The following is a 20,405-nucleotide window of genomic DNA, read 5'->3' on the forward strand; positions in this document are numbered from 1 at the left end:
CCCGCTTCCCAAAACAATCATTTGGACAGCGGCCCCTTTAAGCGGCCCCTTTCCTCTCCAGCCTCTCCCCCCGCCCCCCGCAATCAGGCAGCACGCGCAGAGCCATGTGCTTCCCCCTCCTGCCTGCCTCATTGGCCCGAACTGGGTCACGGTCCCGCCCCCAGCACGGCCACCCATTGGGCAAATGTAGGTCAGTGTCCCGCCTCCCTCCGAAAGGCAAGGCAACTTCACGCGCTGAGCCCCTCACGCGCCCTCGCGGGCCTTGGCCGATCCAGGGGTCCTATTGGCTGAGCGTCTCAAGGGGTCGAGACACGATTGGCCCGTGCTTGCAGCCGGAGGGAGGCACGCGGCAGGGGTGCATGCCCCAAGAGGCGGGCGGGGCCAGGGCGGGCGCGGGCGGGGGCCGGGAGGAGGGGCGCGAGCTGTGGCGTCGGGTGTTTTGGTTTGGATTTTTTTTTTTCCGCGAAAGAAGTTTGCTTTGGCCACGCCTCAAGGCAGCCGCCTCCTCCTGCCCCCTCCTCCTCCCCTCCGCGCACACCTCTTGGTGCAGATTGCAAAGCGCCTTCCTTTTCGAGAGCTGCAGATTTTGCAAGAGCCAGGCTCGCCCACCTTGTAGAGGGAGCGCCTTGTGTCCCCGTGCACCCTGCAAAGAGCCGGCCGCTTGATTTGGTCACCCCCTCGCCTAGACTGCATGACCTCCTGGGACCCTTGTGAGTTGCACGTTTCTGCACCGAGGACCGCAAATCCCCGTCGCTCTTAGGATTTGCAGCGTTCTGGATACTGGAGGCTTGCAAGCTACGCTCGCCCGCCCCTGGGCACACACTGGCCCAAACCACTGGAGTGTGCCGGTGACTGGCAGGCCAGCCCTTCGCCTCTCCATGAGCCCGTGAGTCTGGGGGCAGGTGCCCGGCGATGGCGCGGCCTGTGAGCGACAGGACCCCGGCCCCCCTGCTGCTGGGTGGCCCTGCCGGGGCCCCCCCTGGCGGGGGAGCGCTGCTTGGGCTGCGAAGCCTTCTGCAGGGGACCAGCAAGCCCAAAGAGCCAGCCAGCTGTGAGTTCTAGCCCTCACTTCACCCAATTCAGATACCCGACTCCCTTAGGGACTCAAGCGCTGGGGGTTCCACAGACACCTCCTATGTATTGGAAGTCCACCTTCCCAATCTTTAGCTAGCTACTCAATTACTCAGGTGTTTAGGCTCTTAGATCCCTCAGCGCCCAGGACCTGAAAGTGCCGGCTCTGAAGCCCATCCGTCCCGAGGACCCAGGAATCCGGGTCCCCAGCGTCCTCCTCCCTGGGGGCACAGCAGTCTAGGCCCCAGTGTCCTCTTCCCTTTGGTCTGAGAATGTGGACCCCTGGGGTCCAGGGAGAAGGGAGGGGGTGTGTCGAATGCTCACACGGTGGTGACACGGGCTTGGGCGGGACCTCATGGGGTCACATGGAGTCTAGGGATGAGGAATGTGCCCCAGGAAGAGCCCCTTCCTGCCCCCCAAGCTTGTGGGGGAGGGAAGAAGGGGGGTACAGTGCGCAGGGGTGGGGGTGTGGTAATTACAGGAGTTACAGAGCTGTCATTTTTTTTCTCTCACCTACCCAACTCTCCACCTACCCTGTCTCCTCTTTCTGAACTTCCATTCTTCTTTCTCTGGGTCTTTCTGTGTCACCATCGCTCTGTGAATCTCTGTCCTCCTCTTTCTGCGTTTCTGTCCACCTCTCTCTGTCTCTGGCGCCCTCGTTTCCGTTCTTTCCCTCTGGGTCTCTCTCCCTTCCTCTCTCTGGGCCCTTGCCCTTCCTCTCCCGTCTCTCCCCTCCGAACCCCATCCCCTCTTTCTGTGGATCTCCGCGGTATGGGTCTCTGTGCCCCCTTCTCCCGTAACTCCGACTCGGGGTCTCGTCTCCATCTCTATCTCCTCCACCCATCCCCTCCCCCATCCCTCCCGGTCTTTCCCGGGCCACAGGTCTCCTGAAGGAAAAGGAGCGCAAGGCGGCTCTGCCGGCAGCCACAGTCCCGGGGCCGGGCCTGGAGACGGCGAGCCCGGCGGATGCCCCAGCTGGGGCGGTGGTGGGCGGCGGATCCCCACGGGGGCGCCCGGGGGCTGTGCCAGGCCCGGGCCTGTTGGCGCCGCTGCTGTGGGAGCGTACGCTGCCGTTCGGCGACGTGGAGTACGTGGACCTGGACGCCTTCCTGCTGGAGCACGGGCTCCCGCCCAGCCCGCCGCCTCCCGGTGGCCTGTCGCCCGAGCCCTCGCCGGCGCGCACGCCCGCACCCTCCCCGGGGCCAGGCTCCTGCGGCTCAGCTTCCCCCCGCTCCTCGCCTGGGCACGCCCCCGCCCGGGCTGCCCTCGGGGCCGCGGGTGGCCACCGCGCAGGTGCGGCGAAGGGGGCGGGGTGGGTCCCTTACTGGGCGGAGCTTGGTTCCGGGGGCGGGGCGATGCCGGGGGCTGGGACGGTGGGACTCGGGCTGGTGGCCCGAATTCTGAATACTTCTGATGAGAGATGTCGTGGCGGGGGGCTGGAATCTGTGGCCGCTAATGGATCAGGGACTTGGTCTCCTGCATCCATAGAGGAGGAGAAACTTGGAACCCCAAATTGTAGGAAGCTTGCTTAATGAAGATAAATTGTGGATTTTTCTGTGTGACATGGGGACAAAGGGTCCCGATTCTGGTGGAGCTGGGACTGGAGGCCAGGAACACTGGAGTTATTTACTGAGGAGTGGACTAGGCTCTAGAATCTGGGGCCAGAATCGGTGGAACTGAGATAAGACCGGAACTCCTAGGCCCTCTACGAGGCGAAGGCGAGGGCTGGGCACAGACTTCTATTTACCCAGGACATGAGAGACTGGCAGCCCGGGTTCCTGGGTCCCCCAGTGTGGAGTTCTGCAGCCCCAGATCCCAAAGTCCTCCAGAGGAGAGAAGGTCAGGGATCTTGATCTTGGGTCCACCAGTTGGGGCGAGGGCCCAGCTTCCTACATTCCTGGGAGAGGAGGCGCCTGGGGTCTCTGAATCCTGGGTACCAGTGCCGAGGGGCTTGGGAGCCTGAGGAGAAGGTCAAGGGAAACGATTTGGCTCCCCAGAGAGCAGGGAGTCGGGATCCTTTGGAGGTTGCGAGGTTGGAGCTAAGAGGCCGGAAGAAGCAGGAGGAACAGTGTTCCCCTTCGGTCATATTGGGGTCTCCAGGGACTGACTACAGGTCTGGGATTCTTGGGCACACCTGCCCCTGTTCCGACTTTGGGGCAGAACCAGGGCCCTCCTCTTCCCAGCCGCACATTCCCAGGCCACGTGAGTTCTCCCCTCCCTCCTCCGCGCTTTGCGCACGCGCCGTCACGCGCGAGGGGGCGGGGCCGGGGGAACGTGAGGGCGCCCGTGGTTGGGGGGGCGGGGAGGGTAGGAAAGCAGGCGTCGGCACGTGACTCGGCCCTGAACCTGTGTCCTCAGCTGGCCCCAGCTAGCTCGCGCTTAAAGGCACAGGCGCCTCCTTTTAAACAAACCTTCTGGAACCCCAGAGCGGCTTCCGCTTCTCTTCCCTAACCCTTCGGATCCAGTATCTCTTAGAATCTAACTTAAGATCCTTAATTGCGGTAAATTCCTTTCTTTAAACAGCCCAGGGTCTAAACTTTGGTCATGGATTCAGTGAGTAGGATTCAGGGTAGACTGTGAGAAGAAACTCACACTGTGAATCTGAAGTCCTGAGGTTTTAGAATCAATATCCCTGACTTATGTGTTACTTAGGGAAAGTCGGTTATGACTGGGCCGGTTTGTAAAAGTAGAGCTGGCTCCACCAGGTCTAAGCATCTTTATGGCTCAGGGAACCTTCATATTTTATACTGGGGAGGTTAATCCTTCTCAGGCTTTATGCTAGGCCCCCGAAGGGCCATCGATGAGGTGAATATGATAACCTGGGCAGGGGATAGCTTCTGGGAACTCCTCCCCAAAATAAATACACATTCAGCTGACATATTCTGTTTCCCCAAGGCCTAACCTCTCGGGACACACCCAGCCCTGTGGACCCAGACACGGTGGAGGTGCTGATGACCTTTGAACCGGACCCAGCAGATCTTGCCCTGTCAAGCATTCCTGGCCATGAGACCTTTGACCCTCGGAGGCATCGCTTCTCAGAGGAGGAGCTTAAGCCCCAGCCAATCATGAAGAAGGCAAGGAAAATCCAGGTGCCAGAGGAGCAGAAGGTAAGTGCCACCGGATGCAGGACACAGGCTTCGCCAGGGACAGGTCCCACAGCCGGGGATGGGCCTTTTCTCACAGTCAGGCCTGGGCTTCTCATTGGGATTAGCTCTCAGCCTCTCCTGGCCTATAGCCAAGGATTAGTCCTCCTTGGCCATGGGGCACAAGGGGGCAGGAGTTTTGGCCTGAGATTTATGAACCCAGTGTCACTGTGGGGTGCAGACTCAGCCAGCCTGTCTAGGCCTGGTTGTACAGGCTTGGAGCTTCTCCTATCATTTGGACCCAGAACCCCCAATGGGCAGGCCTCAGGCTCCATATTGGCCTGTGGACTGTCTCTCCTTAGCACCCAGCCAGGCTGGGGCTGGGCCTTTGATCTCTGATTTGGTGCATCCTTCGAGTGTTTGCATCTACCTAAGGTACAGACCTTGCCAGCCTCACCAGGCCTTGTTTCCTGGGCCTGGACTTCTCACTGGTGGAAGGCCCCAGGTTCCCCATTAGCAGCCCAGGCAACATTCTGATTTGAGGTGGTTACAGCAGTCACTGCATCTTTGTAGCCTCCTGTTCTTGCCATTTTTGGAGTCTCCCCCTGCAAGAGGTACCTGGGCTTCTTTTACAACACTTTGCCATGCCTTTGTGTAAGACACAGCTACTTGAAGCAGCTAGGACTGGCCTGGAAGCCAAATCTAGATTAGTGGTTTCTCCTGCTATAGGGCCCTGTTGCTAGGGACTGGATTTGCCCCGGCAAGCAGGAACTAGGCTTTAATTAAATGGGGAGGGGGAAGCATCTCTATTCGCTAGGTGGTCCTTGTTATTAAGGAATAACCAAATTCCAGGATTGGAGGAACCTAGGTATAATCCTCTGGGGAAGTCTCAGGACAGTCCCCTTTCCTAAGGAACAACTCTTCTATCAACCAGGTACTGTTGGGGAAGAGGCAGCTCCTGGCCTCAGTTCAAGGCCAGCAGGTCAGAGCTTGGCCACAGTCATTGGGACCACTTAGACTTCACTTTTGTTTGCTGAGGAAGGATGAGTTTGCCTTGGCAACCAGGTCAAAAGGGGCTCAGCTCTGGATTTTATGGGACATCAACCCCCCTCGCTAGGGGGCCTAAGCCTTCCTTAGCAACCAGGATCTGGAAAGGTAATGATATATAAGGCAGTGCTTTTCATTGGGAGAAGCCCTCAGACCCTGAAGGCCCTGTTGCTAGGGAACAAGCACCCTTAGCAACCAGGAGGTAATGGCAGGCCCTTTGTAAGTGGGGAGGGCTGAGGTCTGCTTTGCACAGTGGAGACTTGGAGCCTAGTTGCTTGGGGTGGGGGTCTATCTCATGCCTTGCCTGTTGCTAGGGGCCTGCTCTCCCTAGCAACCAGAGCCTACTAGGGCAGACAACTTTGGGTACCTATCCCAGCAGAGACCCAGTATCCTTTAGGCCCCAGTGCTGGGCAAGAAGCAGTCCTGAGGGTCTGTTAGAAACTGCTCCTCCCTCTCTCGCTGAGGCATGGGCTCCTCTGGACCTCAGTGCCCTACCACCCCTCCACCCTTAGGACGAGAAGTATTGGAGCCGGCGGTACAAAAACAACGAGGCGGCCAAGCGGTCCCGCGATGCCCGGCGGCTGAAGGAGAACCAGATATCGGTGCGGGCGGCCTTCCTGGAGAAGGAGAACGCCCTGCTGCGGCAGGAGGTGGTAGCTGTGCGCCAGGAGCTGTCCCACTACCGCGCCGTGCTGTCCCGCTACCAGGCTCAGCACGGAGCCCTGTGAAGCCGCCCCCGACTCCTACCTGGTGGAGGTCTCCTCCACCTCTCTCAGACTTGCTCCCTGACACCCTGTTCCCTCCCTGCCCTGTGCCCCACGGGCCAGCCAGCTGGGTGCCCCAGGGACGTGATGCAGATAAATACATTTATATTTTTAAGAAAAAGCAAGCCTCCCCCCTCCCTCGAGGGGGCGGGGAGGGTAGTCTATGTGTGCCCCCGGCACGTCGGGGACCCCACCCTTCCACGCCTCCGTTAACACGATCCTGAATAAATCTTGAGAACCCCCGAGCCAGCTGTTGTGGAGGAGGAGGCAGCTCCCTGGCCCGGGTTCAAGGCCAGCAGGTCATACTGGCTACAGCCCGTGGGCAGATCCGGGCTGCTGTCCATAAAAGGCAGGCGCTGCTGTCAGATGTAGGAAGGGCAGAAGGTCTGGGAGGAATGAAGCGACTGCCTTTATTGCATAGACCTTTTCAATTGCTTTTTAGATTGGGGAGGGGGGACGCACATGAGACAGAACAAGAGATATGAATTTCCTCACCCCCACCCGCGGAGAGAGGAACATTAGTGCAAATCCGAGCGCCGGCCCCGGGGAACCTGCCCCTCCTGGGCTGATTGGCCAGTTAAGTGGAGGCACCGGAGTGGATAGGGCGAGACCCGGGCCCTGACTGGCAATTAACTAAGGCCTCCCCCGGCCTCGTACATTCCAGGCACCGTCAATGGGCGGCGCGTAAGACAGGCTCCGCCCTCAGCCGCCCTGGCCTTCAACGAGCCGGACGCGGGGGTCAGGGCTTGCTTAGGGGCGGCCAAAGCTCAGACGCCAGGCCCCACCCTCTCGGTCAGGCACTAACCGGGGGACGAGCCCATTTCTCTCTAACTATGACGACACCCACCGCCTGGAACTCAGACCACTGTCCAGCTTCACGTCGGGTCCCCTGAAGGCGGGCGCAATCCTGAGATAGGGCCACCGCCCCAAATTTGGCAGCCAGGCCTTACGCCCTAGCTCAGGCTCCGCCCCCTTGGAATGTAGGCCCCGCCCCCGGCGGGTTCCGAGTTTGGTTGGGTTCAGGGCTCCCGCCCAGTGCAGCCAGGAGGCCCAGTGAGCAGAGTAGCGAGGCCAGGATGCATCTGTGCCTGCAGCGGCCCATACTCCACCTGCTCCCCGTCCACCGTGAGCACACCGCGAGGAGTGAGCGGCTCAAGGCGGAAGGCACGGGCCGCAGCGTAGCCCAGCTGCGGACAGCCCAGGCTGAAGTGGCTACCATGCTCCATAGCCAGGAAAAGGCGCAGCAGTGCGGCCCGCGAGATGCCACTTCGCACCCAGCACAGGTGCACCAGGCCATCATCAAAGCGTGCGTGGGGAGCCGCCACCATGTCAGCGCCCAGGTGGCTGGGAGAGATAGCCAACATGAGCACAAAGTCCCCCTCCACGGTCACCCAGTCTGGGGGCAGTGGGGTGCCCAGTGGAGGCAGCAGGTGGTCAGGTGGGCCCCAGGTAGACACTGCTATCGGGGCATCAGGGGTGGGAGGTGGGAGCCCAGAGGATGGGGGAATTTCTGGGGGCCCCTCAGCAATAGGTGAGAGTAGAGCTGCCTTGGGAGAGCCTGGAGGTGAGGACAGCAGTGGATCTGGGGACAGAGGAGCATCCCCAGCCCCACCCCAGTCTCCGGCCAGCTCTGGGCCCCCACCATTGAGGGACAAGATGGGCAGAGGTTCAGGTGAGCCAGGGGAGGCCAGGGCAGACTGGGGCAGGGGCAGGGGCAGGGGCAGGTCAGACACTGATCGATGCAAGGGTGAGTGGGCCATGGGCGGGGCTGAGTCTGGGGCCAGGGTCAGCTCTGACTTGGCTCTTGGCAGGCCGTGGGTGGGGGTGGGTGAGGCAGTCTCCCCAGTGGCAGGGAGGTAGGAGAGGCGTCCGCGGTAGGTGTGCAATGTCGCGAGGCCCAGCACTGTGCCTAGGGTGAAGCGGGCACTACCCAGGGCCCTGAAGCGCTCACTCTGGATATCCACATCCGACACAAAGCCCCAGGCCACAGCCAGGAAGGAGAAACAGCGGGAGCCCGAGGCCAGTGTCACGGACAGCAGGTCCAGCGGGTGGCTCCCACCCCGGCAGAGCAGCAGTGAGCAGTTGAGCAGCAAGTCGAGACCCAGGGCTGGCTCAAACCTTCACAGTCAAAGAAAGACAGACACAGTGGGAAAGAGCAGATGGGCTTGGGTGAGAGCAGAACGCAGGGCAGGGGCAGATAGACACAGGCAGGCAGGGAAGCAGATGGGCTGGGACTAGGGAGGCCAGGGCCCCAAGGGCCCCACCACAGCTGGTGGCCACCTCCAGGTAGACTCTTTTTACTGGGCCAGTCCCCCTGTCAGTTCTTTCATTCCATAAATATTCATTGAGTGCCCTCCGTGTGCCAAGCCCAGTTCTAGACTCTAGGGATATGGCTGGGGGCATGCCAGGTAAAAATGCCCAGGACTTGGGGGCAGAGCATCCTGCAACCAGACTGGCTTACTTGCCTGAGGGGGAGAGGTGGAGGTCCCTGTTACCCAGGAGGGCTCATCCCTCCCCTCATGCTATCCTCAGCCTCCTCAGCAGGAGCCCCCAACCTACCCCCCACGCTGGTTCACTGCTCCAGCCAGCGCATTGCCCGAGCCGCAAGGGAGAATACCCACGGGCATCTTCACAGCCTCCTCCCAGTCGGGGCGATCTAGGAGCCCATTCAGCACCTGGAGGGTGGGAGACCAGATGCCTGGGTCCTGGTCCCAGGCTGGGCAGTCCCCCAGGACTCAGGGCAACGGTACTCCTGCTCTACCTCATAGAGCAGCCCATCTCCTGAGACAGTGACGATGCCGTCCCACTCACTCAGGCTCAGCCCCTGGACCAGCTCCCGGGCGTGGTTCTGTCGTTCTAATGTGGGAAACCAGGCAGTTAGGCAGGCTGTCCCACCCACCCCTCCAAGACCCCGGAGTCCCACCCACCACTTTGCTCCCTAGGACTCAGGAGTCCTAGTCCCTGGCCCCTTACCTGTCTGTATGAGGTTGAAGGATAGCCCAGCTTCAGAGATCATGGGCAGCACATGGTTCTTACACCACTGCCAGGCCAGGCCCCGCCCTCCAAAGGGATTGACCAGCAGGAGCAACCGGGGTGGCCTTGGCAGAAGCTCAGGAGTGATCTCTGCGGAGAGAGGGTAGGGTCTACAGAGGCCAGAGACCCTGGGTCCCTCACCTTGGAAATAATCCCCTCCAACAGCCCCCAAAGGAATGGGAGGGCTGGCACCTGGAGCCTGTTGGGAGTTTTCCTCTCCCAGCCCTCTCCTGGGGGCCAGGCCCAGGTATGCAGCCCCACCTCCCAGGTGCTGAGACAAAGGCAGAGCTTGGACGTGAAACCAAATGCCCTTTGGATCCACGTGGGAGGATACAGAAGCTGTTTCTCGCTTTCTTCAGGATCAGGTTCCTCCACCCCTCACTGTACCATGTAGGGGCCCCAAGCAGCCGGCAGGACCTTGGAGGACCAAGGCTCATGAGAGCCTCCAACCTTTATCAGTTGAGGACCCTGGGGGGCGGGAAGCTCTGTCTAAAAGCCTTCTCTGACCCTCCACAGGCTGGATTAGAGCCACCTCTGGGCCCCTGAGATGCCCTAGGAGGCCACTATTGGCACCCATCACTCTGGGTGGGTACTGATCATGTCTCAGCTTGCTGTTCTCACCAGCCAGGAGCCTCTGATGGCTCCTGTTGTCAAGACCCGTGGAAGTGGGTAGGGTACAGAGACAGAAATCTAGCTAGAGAGCAGCAGCTATGAATCATTTTCTCTGCCTGTGTTTTTGTTCCTTTTGTAGCCCATCCCTGTCTGTGTATCACTCTTTCTGTGGACCCAGAGAAATATATGACATAGACAGACACACACAAAAATAGAGACAGAGATGCCCACAGGGGAGTTCTGCAGAGACACCAAGGTGGCCCGAGGACAAGAGCGACTGCCCAGAACCTCACCCCCATCCCCAGGCAGCGGCAGTCCTCGGAGCAGACATGTGAGGGCAGTGGCCCAGCGCTGGGCCTCAGCACGATTCTCTTCGTAGGTGGCTGCCCCATCTGCCCGGAAGGTGCGGGTGGCTCTGCGCCGGCCCCCACGCCGGCCCCGAGGGTAGGTGTAGACGCAGAAGTAGGCTGCTGAGTCTGAGGGGCTGCGGCTTCGCAGGGTGCAGCAGCCTGAGACCTCAGCCAGTGGGACCAGGCCACCACGGGGCCGGGCTTCAGGTTTTGGGCGCAGCCGCTGTATGTGCAGGGCCTGTGATGTGAGGGTGAGGGCGAAGCGTGGGCCACGGGCTGGGTAGGAGCCAAACTCGCCATGTAGGAGCGGGGTGCTGGCAGCCAAGGGTGGTGGTGGCGGGGCCATGGCCTCAGCCCTGTCCAGGGTGCTCCTAGGCCTGTGGCCCCAGCTCCCAGTCAGCTCCTGGTCCGGCTTCTGTGGGAAGGGAAGAGGGCAGGGGTCAGAGTCCAGGACCCCCATGGCAGGTGCGAGGAGGGGCAGGGCCTGTGGACAGAAGGAGACGATGACGGGCGGTGGCAGGTGATATCGGAGCACCAGAGATACACAGGCCCAGACAAGTGCGGGGAGATCCTGAGGATGTGGGGCAGAGGTCAACTGGGCAGGAAGGCCAGCATCCTGAAGGGCCCAGAGACCCAGGCAGGCAAACGTTCATTCATTTATTCTCCAAATAATGATTCAGTTCCCTCTGTGTGCAATCATGATGCTAGTGGCCCTGCAAATACAGCAGGGAACAAACCAGACAAAAATCCCTGCCTTCATGGGGTTTATATGCTAATCAGAAAACAGAAAAGCAAGATAAAGGAGTAAAATATATAGTGTGTTGGGTGACGACAAGGGCTTTGGGGAAAAATAAGGCACAGGAGGAGGATTGGACAGTGGAGACATACACAGAAATAGACATGCAACGACTGAGAAAGACACCCCACACAGGGAGTCACCCCCAGGTGCAGAGAGTAAACAGCTAGACTCTCAGACACAAACAAGGGAAGGATAAGGTCTGAGAGCCAGAGAAACACTGAGAGGAGACAAACAGCTTCATTAAGATGAAATCCAGAACGCTGAAAGATACTTAGGAGAGTAAGAGTTTCTCACTACAATGAGAAAGGCAACAGACAGAGGGAGAACAGGTAGGAGAGGCAGGAGGCAAAGATGTGGACAGCTGGAGAGAAGGGATGTGACACAGAGGGACTGAGGGGTCAGAGAGGAGCCACATACAAGCACCTGCAAGGGGCAGGGGCCAAGAGCTGGTCCCTGAGCACTGACCTGGGTGTCTGGCCGCCTGCTCTCCAGGGGCGGGTAGGAGCAGGGACTGAGGTCCCTTCCCTCCCCCTGCCCTCTGCCCAGCTTCTGCCTCCTCCTCCTCCTCCTTTCTGTTCACCTTTATTCCTCACTGCCCCACCCAGCCACCTGCCAGTCCTGCCCCTCACCTTCCGCAGGCCCAGAGCAGCCCAAACACACCCCCATCTGTGGACTCACCCTCCAGAACTACCTCTGCCCCACTGCCCTGGGTGGCTCCTGCAGGCCCAGGGTGTCTGATGACTTGCACTGGCCCCTTATGGGAACCTCAAATCAGGCTCAAGCACAGAGCCCTAGATGTCCTCCAGTCCTGGGCCTGGGTCTCTGTTCCCGGGTACCCGAGACCTGGGCCTGGGTCACCATCCATTGGTTCCCAATCCATAGGCCTGAGTCTTTGTGCCTGCGTCCCTCGGTCCCGAGCCTCCATTCCCACTCTATTTCCAGAACCCAGTCCCAGGCCTGGGTTTCCATCCCTGGATCCCTCAGTCCCGGTCCTCATTTTCCATTTCCATCTCCCACCCCTGGTATCCCGGTCCCGGGCTTGCGTCTCTGTTCCTCTCGACCCCTCAGTCCCCCGACTCTGGTCCCTGCACCGACCCCCGCACCCTCCTCACACGCCAGGTCCTCCTCCAGGCGGCCCCTCAAGTCAGCACCAATCGCCCCCATTAGACCTAGGGGTGGGAGGAGGGTGTGCATCGGCCCAGCCAATGGCCGCGCGACTCGCCTGAGTCACACCAATAAGAGCACGAGGGGGGCGGGGCCAGCCAACTCGCGAGCTTGGCGCAGGGGTCAGCCGCGGGAGAGCCCGAGAACTGGGCGGGGCATCGCGCTTAGCGAGACCGGGCGCCATCGCAGGTAAGGGCACACACGCAGCAGAGACGGCGTCGCGGCGCTATTGCCGCCATCTTTGTTGAGAGCAAGTGGGCCTGTCCCATCCATTGCGTTCATGAAAGAAAAGAGGCGTGGGGGAGGAAGTCCTTAACTGCAGAGGCAGAGACTATACCACAAGTAACAAAGGCCCAGAGACATGCTAAGGGAGTTAGTAAAAGACAGAGACCCAAAGAAGCAGGGTCAGAGGCAATAAGAGAGTTGGGGGGGAGAGACAGAGAAAGACGTAAGTGTTCATTTTTCAGACAGTTACAGACTGAATCAGAGACACAGAGAAAAGCAGAGATATATAGACAAAAAGACCAAAACAGTGGGATTGAGAATGTGCAAGGTAAGGACACAAGAAAACCCAGAAAATGACAGACAAAGGGACAGATGGAGACAGACAGTTCTGGAATGAAAACCAGGGAGAAGAGTTTCATTCATTTATAAGCTATTTACCTTAGGCTCAAACCAGCCTGGAGGCAGCATGAGATAAACATCAGCCCAGTGAATGACCCAGTCACATGGCAAGTCAGAGACACAAAGGGAGAGGGGGACAGTATCTACCACAGACCTTTAGATTAAGGGGAAGGGAGGGAGAGAATGTTGGAAGCCCAGAGGCTGAGAGGAACTGAGACAAAAAAGTGAAGATGTTGACAGACACACAGAAGCAAAAACACGGTGAAACTGAAAGAAAATAAGGTAAGGCTATATTAGGAGATCTAGAAACAGACAAAATTGCAAAGAGAGAAGGAGATAGGGACATAGGTCACTAGAAAGAGACAAATGTAGGAAGAAGTTCATTTATTGCCAAACAATGTAACATGCATCCAACGCACAGTAGCAGAAGCACCAGATAATATGTGCCAAGGTGATGCAGAGAGAAAGAGATCAAGACAGGGACACACCAAGCTTGGGACCCCGGGGGAAAAAAAGGCAGGGACACTGACCAAAGAGGCTAAGACTCAAACACAGAGACCAAGTCACAGAAACGAGGGAACAGGAAGGAGGAGGAGGAAAAGAAGGGGGAAAGACTGGCTGTGTGACCTCTGGCGAGCCCTCAATTCTCCACCTCAGCGGCCTGTCTGTGAAACAGAGAGAGAAGATCTGAGATCACAGACAGAAGGCCCTCAGATGAGGTGTTCCCACAGTATGATGATCTTGGCTTTCAGATGGACCCTTACCTGGTCCTGCTGTTCCTCTGCTTCAAGGTGTCCATTCATCTGCTGGCTCTCTGCTCTGCTACATCAGCAGGACCCAGGCCCTGGGTCTTATGCCACAGGAGGGTGGTACAGGCAAGGAGTTAGGCTTCACTGTCCAGGCCTGGCCTTTGGCTCTGTGGAGGAGAGGTAAATGAGTAGGAGCATTGAGAGCCAACTGCAGGAGGCCCTGACAGGCTCAATGTGCCTGAGGACCAAGAGACAAGGGAAAAAAGAGGTCAGCTTTATCGCTGCCCCGCCCAGTCCATCTTGTTTTACCCAATAAGTGCTAATAATAGGAGTGAGGGCTCCTTTTCATCGAGCTTTTATTATGTGCAAAGCACTGACCTAAGCACTTTTATTAACTTACATAATCCTGAAAAATATCCTACATGCTAGGCCTATTATTATACCTTTTTGTAGATAAGGAAAGTAAGGCCCAGAGAGGTTAAGTGATTTGTCCAAGAGCACAGAGAAGTTAAGTGGCTTGACTAAGGTCACAGCATTTGTAAGTAGCAGAGCCAGGATTTGAATTTGGTCACAGCCTGGCAAGGCCCCATCTCACCATATTTCTATGTCTCTACTTCTCCCTGAGTCTCCATCTCCCCCCTTTTTCTAGGTCTCCTTTCCACCCCCGGGCCTCCATTTCCCCCACCCGGTGAATCTCCATTCTTCCTCTTCTCTGAAACTGTCTCTTTCCCTCCAGGTCTCTCTTCCTTTTCAAGAGTTGTTTACCCGTACCCCCTCCCCCAAGCCTGGGTCTCAGTGTGCCTTCTCTGAGCTACAGTACCGTGCACATCCCTCACACCGAAACTGCTGGGCCAGTTGAAACTTTGTGGCTGGAAAAAGCAGCCCACCGGTGAAGGAGGTTGAGGAAGGGTCAGGGAAGAGCCGTCTGGGGATAGGGGGAGAAGCTGAACCAAAAAGGTTTAAATACAGCGTGCTACAAACTGAGCTGCAGCAAGAAGATCTCGGGCTAGACCTCAAGGAAGACTTCCCAAGCTGCGGCTGCGCCTAGGAAGTGCAGCGCGAGATAAGGCAGAGGTGATCCTGATAAGGAAACGCCAACGCGTGGGGTCAGAAGTTTTCCCAGGCCCGGACTAGCCCTGGCAGCCCCGCCTCCTCACCTCCAATACTTGGCCCGCCGGGTCCTCCGGGAGCCACAGAGAGGCCGTCGGCGTGGGGCCAGAGCGTCACCGCGCGACGAGTCCGCCTGGCTCCACGCATCTCTCTAGCTCCCAGATCACTTTCTGCCGGAAAACTATAGAGAACAGGAGCCGGGTAGGGCCAGAGAGGCCCCCGACGTGCTGGCCCCTCCCTCCTTGACGTTGCGCTTCTTCCTCTTTGGTTGTTTCGCCGCCCTATTCTGTTGTCGCCCGTCTGGCCAGTCATCCAATTCACCACAGAGAAGCCCAGATTAGTGGTAGAGCGGCGTGTCGCGCCCTTGTGTCGTCACGACGGCGCCACGCTCTGGTGGCTTTCCCCGCCCATTCGGAACCCGTTCTCTCTTTCTGAACCTGGCAGAGCAGGAGGCGCCATCATGGTGAGCTCGCTTTGCGGCGTTCAGGGCTTGACCATCCGCCGCCATCCGACGCAGTCTCGGGCTGGGGGCATGCTGGAGGGAGGCAGGGGTTCCGCGGGTGTCCAAAGGAGGCAACTCCCGAGGCGCAGGGCTCATCCTGGGATCCGGAGACCAGGAGTGGATCAGAGTCAGCTTCTGGCTCCTCTTGTGTGCTTACATTATCGTTTCCATTGAATAGATGACCAAATTAAGGTACTGGGAGGCTGAGTGATATGATTGGGGTCACGAAGCCAGGAAGTGGCGGAACCAGGATTCGTACCCAGATGGCTGTCTCCGCAGCCAGTGTTAACCACTTGCCTTTGCTGCTTGTCACTTCCTTAGTCTGGAAAGTTGGATTCTTGGGGGCAGGGTCGAGAGTTAAGTACCCGGGTTCTGGAGCCAGGCGGGCCTAAGAGTCTCAGATCTCGGCGCACTTTGTGTTGCTTTCCAGGCCTGTGCTGCCGTGTCTGTTGTTTCAGTAATCTTCTCTCGTAAGTTGTGCGTTTAGGAAGAAATAACAGGAAGTGCTCCTCACAGGGTCTTGCAAACTAACTGCTAAATAAGTGGGAACTATTAATGCTTAAATAGTCTTTCACAATTACTAGCACAACCTAAAAAACTTCATTTATTCGGAAAAGTAGGGCGGGAAGGTAGTGGGAATGGTGGGCTTCTCAACTTTAAAGTGGAGATAACAAACTACCTCATAGAGTTGTTGGATTGAAGGAGGTACGGCATGCAAAGATCTGTTGCCATTATTGTTTAATTTGGCTACTCTGTTAAGGTGTTGCAAGGTACTGTGTGCTATGTGGGGAAGGCTTTGTATATCCCCTTTTTATGGAGGGGTCAGTTGTGGTCCAAGGTCTCCCAGTGGTGGACCTGGGAATTGAACTGGTGTGTCAAGAGTTTGGGGCCCAGCTCAGTCTGGGAGGCAAGTAATTGTGAACATTTATGGGGTAAATGGCCTGATTCAGAACTGGGTCCATGGTTGCTCTTTCATCCCTGCAGGGAGTTGATATCCGCCACAACAAGGACCGAAAGGTTCGTCGCAAGGAGCCCAAGAGCCAGGATATTTACCTAAGGCTTTTGGTCAAGGTGAGTTTGGGGCCTGAGATCTTTGAGTAGGGTCACCCCAGGTCTGTGTCTTTCAGATCCTCCATTCTAGTGTTGGTACCAGGGGCCTGCAGGGCAGGCTCCCACATCTGGTTCTGTCCCAGAGTTTCAGTGTTTTTAGCCTCTGGGCTGTGTACAAGTTGGGAGTAGGGAGGGGGCTTTCTGGGTCCTTGGCCAGGAAGGACCTGGCCCATTCTCCCTTGAGTTCACTGGGATGGGGGAAAGTGATAAAATCCTTCTGTCCCAAATCGTCATTTGTTTGTCCTTTCACTAGAAAGTTGTAAGAAGTGGGCTGTCCCAGGTTCTCATTTGGAACTTTTTCCTACTCCAGCTATACAGGTTTCTGGCCAGACGAACCAACTCCACCTTCAACCAGGTTGTGCTGAAGAGGTTATTTATGAGTCGCACCAATCGGCCACCTCTGTCCCTTTCCCGGATGGTGAGTGGCTGGTCCAGGCAGCATAGGAAGACTTGGGGAGCCACTGGGTCTTGTCTGTCTGGAAGGGAGGGAGGGTGGGCTTGGAGCTCTGCAGGAGCAATCTGAGCATCCACTGGCTTGGCTTCTGGGCCTTGTTTCCTTCTCATTGTGAGGGGGGGTGGTCAAAGTGGCTTTATGAGACTGCCCTGAGGCTTCAAGTCATACAGCAGGAGTTTTACATGTCAAAAGCCTTCTGTAGGAAAGGTATGTTAAACGGTCTGTGCTTGCATTTTTCGTCTGGAGATTTTCCCAAGTTAGACGTGAGACGAGGCCTGTTGTAGTTTGAGGGGTGTGGTATGAGTGGGTTTAGCCTGTTCAGGGGGTAAAACGATCCTGGTTCTGGGAGTGCCAGAAGCAGGGGGATTGGATTTAAACACCAGGACTTATGATGTACATCCTCCCCTCCCCTCCCCTCCCCTCCCCTCCCAGATCCGGAAGATGAAGCTTCCTGGTCGGGAAAACAAGACCGCTGTGGTGGTGGGGACCATAACGGATGATGTGCGGGTTCAGGAGGTGCCCAAACTGAAGGTGAGTGGGGTGGGGGCTTGGATGCTGTCAGGGGTGGGTCGAGGGCACAAGCCCAGGGGGAGAGTCTGCAGACCTGACTGAGCCCTGCTGTGCTGTGGTGGCTTGTGGTCCATCCTCAGCCTCTGTCTTCTCTCATGAGACAAGCATCATGTGTGTCCGGCTGGCTTTTAGAATCGGATGCAGGTGTTTGTTGGCATTCTCGATGGCGTGAGGCCTCTGTTCCTGTTGTAGACTGTGGACAGTGCTAGCTTTTGAGCCTGACAGCCTGGGCTCAAACATAGATTGAGCCATTCCTGATAGTCATTCCTGAATATGTCCTTAATCTTTTTTTGTCCAAGTTTTTTTATACAGAATAACACTTAGAGTTGGGGTTTTAAAGGAGTTTCTAGATCTGAAGGGTTAAGAACAGCTGCTGTTAACCCAGGGAGCTCCTGGTAGTAAACGGTGGTGGTGTCGGGGCCAGCAAGCAGCCAGCGAGCATGGTGGGTGATGAGTCCCAGCAGTCCTGGGTGGCCATGCAGGGGTTCTCATCCCACCTGCCCTGTCCCCCCAGGTGTGTGCACTGCGCGTGAGCAGCCGGGCCCGCAGCCGCATCCTCAAGGCCGGGGGCAAGATCCTCACCTTCGACCAGCTGGCCTTGGACTCCCCCAAGGGCCGTGGCACCGTCCTGCTTTCTGGTGAGTGATGCTTAGTGGTTCCCATTGGGGGGTCACTGAGCTGTGTGGCTTCTGGCAGCCTTTCCCCTCCCATGTCTAGGAGGTCACACACCCCATCTCCCACCCCGAATCATTCTCCGCCCTGTGAGGGTCAGTTGGAGAGAGGCTTCCTGCAGGAGCTGGGTGCCAGGTCCCCGTCTCACCCAGTGTTCCCCTCCCCAGGTCCTCGAAAGGGCCGAGAGGTGTACCGGCATTTCGGCAAGGCCCCAGGAACCCCGCACAGCCACACCAAGTGAGTATCAGAACCCTATCCTGCAGGTCCAGGCTTGGCCACCCTTCCAGCTGCTTCTGTTCCTCATACCAGTCAGCCTTGGGCCTCCTAGAACTCCCTACCGCCTCGTCTTGCCCAGTTTTTCCTTCAGCTCAGCTTAGAGTGCAATTCAGCTCCCTGGGCCGATAGCGTTAAAATACAGGCTCTCTGGGGCCGGACATCCTGGGGGAACCTGTAGCCTGCATTTTCCCCAGCCCTGCGTGGTGCTCAGATTGGGACCCTCCAGGTCCTGGGCAGACTCTTCGTCAGCCCTTCTTGGCATTGTGGCTGCCTGCACTGCCAAGCTTTTGCAGCAGCTGACGGCCTTCTCAGGCTGAGCAAGGCGCCCTTGCTGCTTCCTTAGCGCAAGCGTCACTGCTGAGTCCTGCCCGCCACCCTGTCTGCATCTGTATGATGGGCACCTCTCTCTTCCCCACAGACCCTATGTCCGCTCCAAGGGCCGGAAGTTCGAGCGCGCCAGAGGCCGACGGGCCAGCCGAGGCTACAAAAACTAACCCTGGACCCCATTTGCTTATTAAAAAGATTGTGGATGTTGATGGCCTTCTGTGTGTTTTGGGGCGTTGGGTTGGGGGATTGGCTCCTGCGGGCGAGAATGCATTTGGTTTGGGGACTGCCAGCCGCACCAGTGGCCAGTGAAGACCAGACTTTGAGAGCAGCAGCCCCCACCCCTGGGGCTCCGCCTGAAAGCACCCTCTGGTGGGTCCTGCACTTGCACGGTGTCTGGACCTCGCCACACCTGTTGGACCTTTGCTGGCCCCTGGGATCAGAGCCCTGCCTCCTCCCTGAGAGCCAGGTGTCAGGTGTTCCCACACCTGCTTCCTTCTTGGGTCAATCCTGCCCCGCCCCCCATTAAAGGACCAGGCACCTTTCCCTGTCCCTAGGGAGGGCAGGCAGGGCTTGGACAGGGAAGGGTAGAGGGGGCGGGCAGTAGGCCCCTGGCCCAGTGCCCAGTGGATGTGTGTTCCCGGAGCCGCGCCCCTGGCCTCCCAGAGACCTGAGCTGGTCAGTCCTCCCAGCCCTGCTGTGTTTACACAAGGGGCTGAGTTCCCCGGATCCCAGGCAGTACGATAAATGAGGCAAGAGGGCCAGAAGAGCCACAGAAGTAAAAGCTGGATGTTTCCAGCACCTGGAACTCACCTCTGAAAAGGCAAGGGAAGCAAGGACGGGATGGAGGCACAGGGAACAGCGGGTATGCGGATGGGGCCTGCAGCGACCAGCCTGGCCCTACTTCCTTCTCTTTGCAGGGCTCCTCGCTGTAGCCGGGAGGAAGGCAGCACCTGGGTTGCTGGGATTGGAAGGAGGAGCTGCCGGTTTGCAGGAATTGGCTCCAGAGTCCTGAGGTTGGGTTAAGAACCTCAGCTAAGGCTTGGGAGGGAGACAGGACGGGATATAGAGTGGCCCCTGTCCAAAAAGTGGGCAGGCAGCTGGCAGGCAGGGTTCAGGCAGAAATCCAGGCTGGGGTCAGCTTGGCCAGGGCTGGGCACAGATCAGAGGCCAGCCCGAAACAGCTCCAAGGGCTGGGGCACAGGCTGGGCGGCCACCTGGGGGACAGGGCCTGGTTAGTGCCCTTAAACCAAGATGGGCTGTCGAGATCGCGGGCCAGTTCTGTGGTGATGAAACCCCTCACAGAGCACGTCACCCTCCACTGCCGCAGCCTGCGGAGGGCGAGGGTCCAGGGAGCAGTGTTCCTGGTTGACGGGGCAGAGGAGAGGTCGCCGAGACTTCAGGCTGGAGCTAGTTCCTCCAAGGCTGAGAGGGCAGGCACGATGGGAACATGTCCCGGAGAGTCTGCCTGTGAGAGCTGCTGAGACTACCGGCTGGCTGGCCCCAAACTCACCCAGACAGACAGATTCAGCCAGGACAGCTGTCAGATCCTCATTGTCAGTCAAAAGCCATCGGTGTTTGCCAGACAGAAAGAATCAGTCTTGCTGTTGACCAGGGGCAAACAGGCAGCCTTTAGTTAGGGACATTTGAGTGGAGACAGGCAGACAGTCCGTGGCCTGGAAGTGGGCCCTCAGCCGGGGCAGGTGAGTGGTCACCCTGGCCAAGTTCAGGACAGCTGAAGGGCCCTAGGGGCATTGTGTGACTAGCAGGCCGGAGGTCGTGTGACCAAGCAGAGATGGCCCACTAATGGGTCACACAGCTGGAGAGGTGTCAGGGGGTCAGCCCGACCAGCAGTGACAGCCGGCAGGAAGGTGAGGGGCGCCAGGGAGGCATGGTGTTAGCTGGAGGAGGCCAGGTAGTTGGTTTGAGCAGCCTGAGGTATCAAGCGGTCAGTCCTTTGGGCAGTGTGATTGTCAGGGCAGTGAGCCAGGGACAGCCACAGGGAGCCATTTGGACTTCTACGGGGCCACCCTGGAGGCCCCTGATGGCCACATAGAATCTGCCTGTCGGGAGACCCTCAGATGGTCAATC

General features: G+C 58.1%; 3 protein-coding genes across 4 annotated transcripts; 2 read left to right on the plus strand and 1 right to left on the minus strand.

The window, feature by feature from the left end:
* The first annotated feature begins 357 nt into the window (after positions 1–357).
* On the plus strand, positions 358–6,207 carry DBP (D site of albumin promoter (albumin D-box) binding protein). The gene is made up of 4 exons (XM_012643091.1): positions 358–1,051; positions 1,954–2,364; positions 3,967–4,178; positions 5,714–6,207. The coding sequence occupies exons 1-4, from the start codon at positions 913–915 to the stop codon at positions 5,927–5,929; spliced, it is 978 nt and encodes a 325-aa protein (XP_012498545.1). The 5' UTR covers positions 358–912; the 3' UTR covers positions 5,930–6,207.
* A 145-nt stretch (positions 6,208–6,352) lies between these two features.
* SPHK2 (sphingosine kinase 2) lies at positions 6,353–14,668 on the minus strand. Its single transcript, XM_012643090.1, has 7 exons — positions 14,454–14,668; positions 13,312–13,463; positions 9,904–10,375; positions 8,939–9,088; positions 8,727–8,821; positions 8,525–8,640; positions 6,353–8,083 (listed from the first exon to the last, which is right to left on the minus strand). The coding sequence occupies exons 2-7, from the start codon at positions 13,348–13,350 to the stop codon at positions 6,985–6,987; spliced, it is 1,971 nt and encodes a 656-aa protein (XP_012498544.1). The 5' UTR covers positions 13,351–13,463; positions 14,454–14,668; the 3' UTR covers positions 6,353–6,984.
* Positions 14,583–18,522, plus strand: RPL18 (ribosomal protein L18). 2 transcript variants are annotated; one of them, XM_012643092.1, is made up of 7 exons: positions 14,583–14,869; positions 15,893–15,979; positions 16,329–16,436; positions 16,905–17,003; positions 17,557–17,680; positions 17,882–17,951; positions 18,409–18,522. In XM_012643092.1, the coding sequence occupies exons 1-7, from the start codon at positions 14,867–14,869 to the stop codon at positions 18,482–18,484; spliced, it is 567 nt and encodes a 188-aa protein (XP_012498546.1). In that variant the 5' UTR covers positions 14,583–14,866; the 3' UTR covers positions 18,485–18,522. The 2 variants fall into 2 exon arrangements, with proteins under 2 accessions (XP_012498546.1, XP_012498547.1); XM_012643093.1 differs by lacking the exon at positions 15,893–15,979.
* The last annotated feature ends 1,883 nt before the right edge of the window (positions 18,523–20,405 follow it).

The sequence above is a fragment of the Propithecus coquereli genome, unplaced genomic scaffold (genome assembly GCF_000956105.1).
Source record: "Propithecus coquereli isolate 6110/MARCELLA unplaced genomic scaffold, Pcoq_1.0 Scaffold193, whole genome shotgun sequence".
Classification (NCBI taxonomy): domain Eukaryota; kingdom Metazoa; phylum Chordata; class Mammalia; order Primates; family Indriidae; genus Propithecus; species Propithecus coquereli.